The sequence below is a fragment of the Coptis chinensis genome, chromosome 7, assembly GCF_015680905.1.
Source record: "Coptis chinensis isolate HL-2020 chromosome 7, ASM1568090v1, whole genome shotgun sequence".
NCBI lineage: Eukaryota > Viridiplantae > Streptophyta > Magnoliopsida > Ranunculales > Ranunculaceae > Coptis > Coptis chinensis.
The window spans coordinates 26,408,793-26,414,792 of record NC_141462.1 but is presented as its reverse complement, the minus strand read 5'-3'; the positions used below and the strand labels follow the sequence as shown (position 1 = coordinate 26,414,792).

General features: G+C 41.6%; 1 protein-coding gene across 1 annotated transcript; it reads right to left on the bottom strand.

Annotated features, from left to right (window-relative positions):
• Positions 1-249: 249 nt before the first annotated feature.
• LOC147486851 (uncharacterized) lies at positions 250-852 on the bottom strand. Its single transcript, XM_086573869.1, has one exon. It carries the CDS (start codon positions 850-852, stop codon positions 250-252), a length of 603 nt encoding a protein of 200 aa, XP_086429995.1.
• Positions 853-6,000: the final 5,148 nt, after the last annotated feature.

Here is a 6,000-nt window from a genome sequence, read left to right as displayed (position 1 = left end):
GTACAATGTATGTGAAATTTATTGGTGGAACTAACGATAAGTAACTTACTTGTGAAATAAACGCAAATGATATGCGTTCCAGGGTTTGGTTAGGACATCGCCAGTCAAGTTCTTGAGAAAATAAGAACCTTTGCATGCGAGCCTTTCAATGATAAAAGGGCCCTCCTAGTTCTCACCGAGTTTCCCGCTGTTAGGTTCTTCATTGCTCCTTTGCCTTGTACATAAGACCTAATCGCCTGGTTTGAATGCTCATGTGCGCAACTTCTTGTCATAACTGCGCTTCATAGAGTCCTGGTAAGTCCTGAGATTCTGCAGGGCTTCATCTCTAAGCTCCTCCGCCATGGCTTTTTCACGAGCCAAGATGTCAGCATTAATGTCTGTGGAGATGGCCTGTGTTCTTGCTGTTGGAGTGATTATTTCAATTGGGAGTACTGCTTCCATTCCATATGCCAATGAAAAGGGTGACATTCTTGTTGAACGATGGGCGGTTGTCCTATAAGCCCAAAGCACCCCCGGTAATTGTTTTGCCCAGTTTCCTTTGGCTGATTGAAGCCTTTTCTTCAACGTGTCAAGAATGATGCGGTTTGTTGCTTCTGCCTGTCCATTTCCCTTGGGATAGTAGGGCATAGAGAAGTTATGCCGTATCTTTAGGGATTTGTAGAAGATGTGGATCTCAGTAGAATCAAATTGTCGTCCGCTGTCCGATCCCATCTCAGTTGGGACGTCGATGAACTGTTTGACATCTGAAGATTGAATCTGCCTTAAGGATACGGCTTCAACCCACTTCGTGAAGTAATCAGTTGCGACCAAGAGAAACCTTACGTTACCTGGAGCCTTAGGTAAAGGACCCATAATGTCGAGTCCTCACTTAGCAAATGGCAAAGGGCTAAGTATGGGATGAAGCTCATTCGCATGAAGCTTAATGATCCGAGCATGTTTCTGGCATGGAACATAGATCTAGAAAAACCGTTTGGCATCCTTCTGCATATATGGCCACCAGTAGCCTTGGGTGAGAGCTTTGTGAGCGAGAGTCCGACCACCCAAATGATTTCCACAGATGCCTTCATGAATTTCTTTGAAAATCCGTTGTCCCTGTTCAGGAGTAAGGCACCGGAGGAGTGGGCACGAACCTATGGGTTTTCTGTAAAGGCGGGATCCCTCCTCTGAGGTAGGTAACAACACAAACTACCATGCATCCCGTTTGACTTTGTCAGATAAAGCCTTGTCTACAGGGAGTTCTCTAGTCTGTAAGAATTCAACCAGATTCCGACGCCAATCGGGAAGTAGAAGTTCCATTGACTCGATGTCGGAAAACGTCTTCTGGTATTTCCAGAGTATTGTCAACAAGATCTGTTCCGAAATCAGCTGCAGAATCTTCCTCCTGTACAACCTCAATTTCTGCTACTGCCAAATCAGTATCCATTGTGGGGGAGATGTCAGTGTCCTTGTCATGGCTGCAAGGAGAATCCTGAATGGGATGCTTTTGGTGCTCGTCTCGCACTTTGTTGCGCGTCGTGACTGCATAAATCTGCGTGAATGCCTTGCATTCGGCAGCATAGATGTCAGCCATATTTGGCAATGGGAGGTCGATGCTAGGCATTAACTGGACTTCTACCCTGATACTTTGCGGTTCAATTGAATCAACTGCTGCTGAAAGATAGGCTAATGCATTGACATGCCGAACATCATTCCTTGGTCTTTGCGAAATTGAGATGCACTCAGACTTTGCAGAGAGATCGCGTATAACATCTAAATAAGCTTCCATTTGTTCATCTCGTGCTTGATATGACCCTCCAAACTGACAAGCAACTAGCTTAGAATCCGTTACCATATTGATTTCCTTTGACCCCATTTCGAGCGCTGCTTTCATTCAAAATATTGCCGCTTCATATTCGGATTCATTGTTGGAAGCAGGAAAGCAAAGTCGGACGGACCGTTCGATTCGACTACCGTTTGGGTTGACTATCACACAACCGATCCCAGACCCCTTCCTATTACTAGAACCATCAGCATACACAACCCACGCCTCACCTCCGGTGACATTCTCTTCAACGGAGTCAGCTTGGGGGTTTGGAAAATCTTGTAGTTGTTCTTCCTCGAATAACTCGGGAGAAACCGTGATATCTTCTATCGGGAAATCCGCCATCAGAGAAGCTAATTCATGACCTTTTTCTGTAGTGCGAGGCTCATATAAGATGTGGTGAGCACTTAGATAACTAGACCAATCAGCGAGGCGGCCAGACTCTTCGGCTCGTCCGAGTTCCTTGCGAAGGGGATATTATGTATATACTTTAACAATACGTCCCTGAAAATATGGCTTAAGCCTGCGTGCTGCATGCACCAGGGTGAGTGCAATTTTCTCGATTTTAGAATATCTACTCTCTGATCCAGTTAACATTTTGCTAATGAAGTATATTGGGTGCTCTTCCGGGTTTTCCACGAACAATACTGTGCTTACTGCGATCTCAGAAGCTGCCAAATAAATTCCAATGTCTTGGCAGTTTGTGGACTGACCAGGATGGGGGGTGATACCAAGTTTTTTTTTTTTTTTTTTTTTTTTTTTTTTTTTTGAAAAGAAGATAAAAGGGTTAGGTTGACCCTTAGACTTGCATTAGATTCTAACATAAACCGTTCCTCTGACATCTGTAGTAGTAATCTCGCTATCTGAGAATTAAAGAGGTGGACAATTCTGAACATACTGATCATCAGTTGAGTGTGACAAACTAGCTAGATAGTCTGCACTCCTATTAACTTCTCTATATACATGGCAAAGTTTAACATCAACAAGATTAGCAACTATCTTAGTTATGGCTTCTACTAGGTTCATACAGTACCATGGTGCGATTTCTTTTCCCTTTAGAATCTTGATGGCTCAAAGAGAGTCTGAGCATACTTGAATGTACTTAAGATCATTCTCTAGACATAGGGTTAGACCTACCTCAATAGCTTTAAGTTCTTGAAACAAAACTGACCTCCTAGACCCACCTCCTGAGTATGTAAATAGAACATTTCCTTCCTGGTCTATTGTTAAGCCTCCAAAACCAACTCTTTGATCAGCAACAGACCCATCCGTGTTGAGTTTGAAAAATCCACTAGGTGGTAGTTTCCATCTGCAGAAAATATCTTGTATTGAACCTGTATATCTAGCCTTGTGAGTAAGGCCTTGATGTCAGCAGTATCAAGTACATAATCAATTTTGATGCTGATGTATAGTTTCATGTCCTTCAAGATTAAGTTGGCAAGGTGCTGCCAAGTTGTAGATCGATTTTTGAACCTCCTCCCATTTCTTTCAGAACATATATAACCAATTGTACATACATAGGCTTTATAAACTTCAGCAGAGGGGGAATTTTTCCTACAGCGATTGATGATGTTGCACCATTCTTCATTGAGTTTTTCAATTCGTGTCCCAGTCCTAAAGCCTACTTTACTCTTGACCAAACATTTGCGGAGTATTGGCAATCAAAATACAAATGCTTAGAGTTCTCTCGTGAGCAATTACAGAAGCAGCAAATGGAGGTGCTTAAGATTTTCTTGTGCATGAGCCTATCTTGAGTAGGTAGGCTGCCTGAAAATAACTGCCATCCATTAAAAGAATGTTTTGGCAGCATTAGTTTCCCCCAAACCATCCTACACCAGTTCTGAGTTTCTCTTTTCGGTCTAAGGTCATGATAGGCTACTTTAGAACAGAAAACACCCGAGGGAGAAGACAACCAAACCACTCTGTCCTCTGAAATGTGTGTTTATTTCAGTGGTCATAATATGGTTCTTAACCTCACCATCAGGAGGATTATTAACCAACATATTCCATTTACCATCTGTAATAAGAGAGCTGACCTTGGCATCTAAAGGAAGAGGCAAGAGGTTGGCATCTTGGCAGTGAATTAATGAGCCAGGAAAACACCAAGGATCATGCCATAGGAAAGTTTGTTCTCCTGTAGATATGATGTACTTGAGAAACTTTATGGCTGTTTTTCTATGCTTCAATACACACCTCCATGTCCATGAGCAATCCTTCGGAGTCGGCATAGTTAAAAAGAAATGGTTTTTAATGTGCTCAGACCATGTCCATGCAACCTAAAGGCTAGGATCTTTGCATGCAATTTTGTAGATAAGCCACAATAAGAGGCTTTGTTCCATATAACAGGATCTTGTATACCTAGCTCTCCCTCATGCTTCGGAAAAAGAAGGTTTTCCCTGCTTGAATGATGCATCTTATTTCCCATTTCTGGTCCACTCCAAAGGAATTTAACACATGTCTTAGATATCATTGCAAGTACACTTTTTGGGAGTATGAAGGTCTTGGCCCAATAAATGTGAAATGTTGTCAAGATAGAAATAATAAGCTGCAGTCTACCTGCGTGGCTCAAGAACCTATTTTTCCAGTTGTCAATCTTTGAGGTAGTTCGTTCCACCAAGGGGAGACAATCTTTTACACTTATTTTGGCTGATACTAGAGGCAGCCCCAAGTATTTTATAGGAGGAGCAATATACTGCACACCTAGTATTTGAGCTAGATGAGTGCTATCTTCACGTGATAAACCTCCAGCCAACAAAGAAGACTTGTTAAGGTTCAAATTCAATCCAGTTGCCAATGAGAAGACTTCCAAAATACCTTTCAAAGCCAAGATTGAGTCTTATTTTCCTCTAATGAATATGAGAACATCATCTGCAAAGCACAAATGTGTAACTTGCATTCTTTTGCAAGTTGGGTGAGGTTGGAAATCTCTTTAGTGCAGCCCCCTCAACAACAAAGAATTTAGCAGCTCCATGACCATGACAACGAGATATGGTGACATTGGATCACCTTGCCTTAGCCCTCTCATGCCTTTGAAAAAACCTCGAGGTTCTCCATTAAAGATAAGGGAGTAGAATGGGGTGGTGTGGCAAACTTCAATCCATTTTTTTAGCTTAGTTGGGATGCCATATCTGTCCAACATAAGAGAGATGGTCTGCCAACTCATAGAGTCAAATGATTTTTTAAGATCCACCTTGATAGTACATCTGGGGGTGTCATTGTCTTGAGTAGTTTTTGAGCATTTCATGCGCAAGCAAGAGATTGTCTTGTATTAATCTCCCTGGGACAAAAGTAGATTGGCTAGGAGCCACCAAGTCATGTACAAAATGCTTTATCCTATTAGTGATAACCTTTGAAATGCATTTATATATGACATTGGTACAAGAAATAGGCCTGTAATCTCCTACTTGAGATGGATTATTCACTTTAGGTACTAAGCAAATAAAGGTGGAGTTTCTGCACTTTGGAATAAAAGAGTGAAGAAAAATGTACTTGACAGCCTTTGTGTAGTCTTCACCTATCACATTCCAGCATTTTTTGAAGAAAAATGCATTATATCCATCCGGACCAGGGGATTTGTTATCATCTTGCTCAAAAAGAGCAGCTTTGATTTCTTCTTTAGTCACATCCAAATCTAGCTCATTCCGCTGATGTTGTTGCAGTACACCAGTGACTGCAATCTCACGGAAGAAACTTTCTTCTACAATGTTATCACCTTGCTGCCCTAATAAACTCTTATAATAATCCAGAAAAGCTGCAGAGATGGTGCTAGAGTCATTTAGAGTTTCTCCTTGCTCATTCACTACAGTCCATATATCCTTGATGGCATTAAAAAAATAGGCATTGCATCTCTCGCCAAACTGCAACCAGTCACAGTCTGCTTTTTGCTTCAAGTCCACCTGCTCCATCTTTGAAAGCTCAATATATAGGCTTCGGGCTTGCTTCTCATGTAGAGCTAGTGTTATATTATGTGGATCTGATTGCAGTTGGTGCTGCAACTTGTACATGTTTTCTCTAGCTGCTTTGACTCTCTCATAGAACTTTGAAAATTTCTCTTTCGACCATCCTTTGAGGACTTTTTTAAGTTCTCCAAGTTTAGAATATAACACAAAAATTGGGGTGCCATAAAATTGTTTTTCCCACACAGAGGTGAGCACTTTATGAAAGTTAGAATGTAAGAACCAAATGTTGCAAAATCTAAA

Coding starts and splice junctions, on each gene's coding strand:
- LOC147486851 (XM_086573869.1), bottom strand. CDS start 852: ATGGGTCCTTTACCTAAGGCTCCAGGTAACGTAAGGTTTCTCTTGGTC.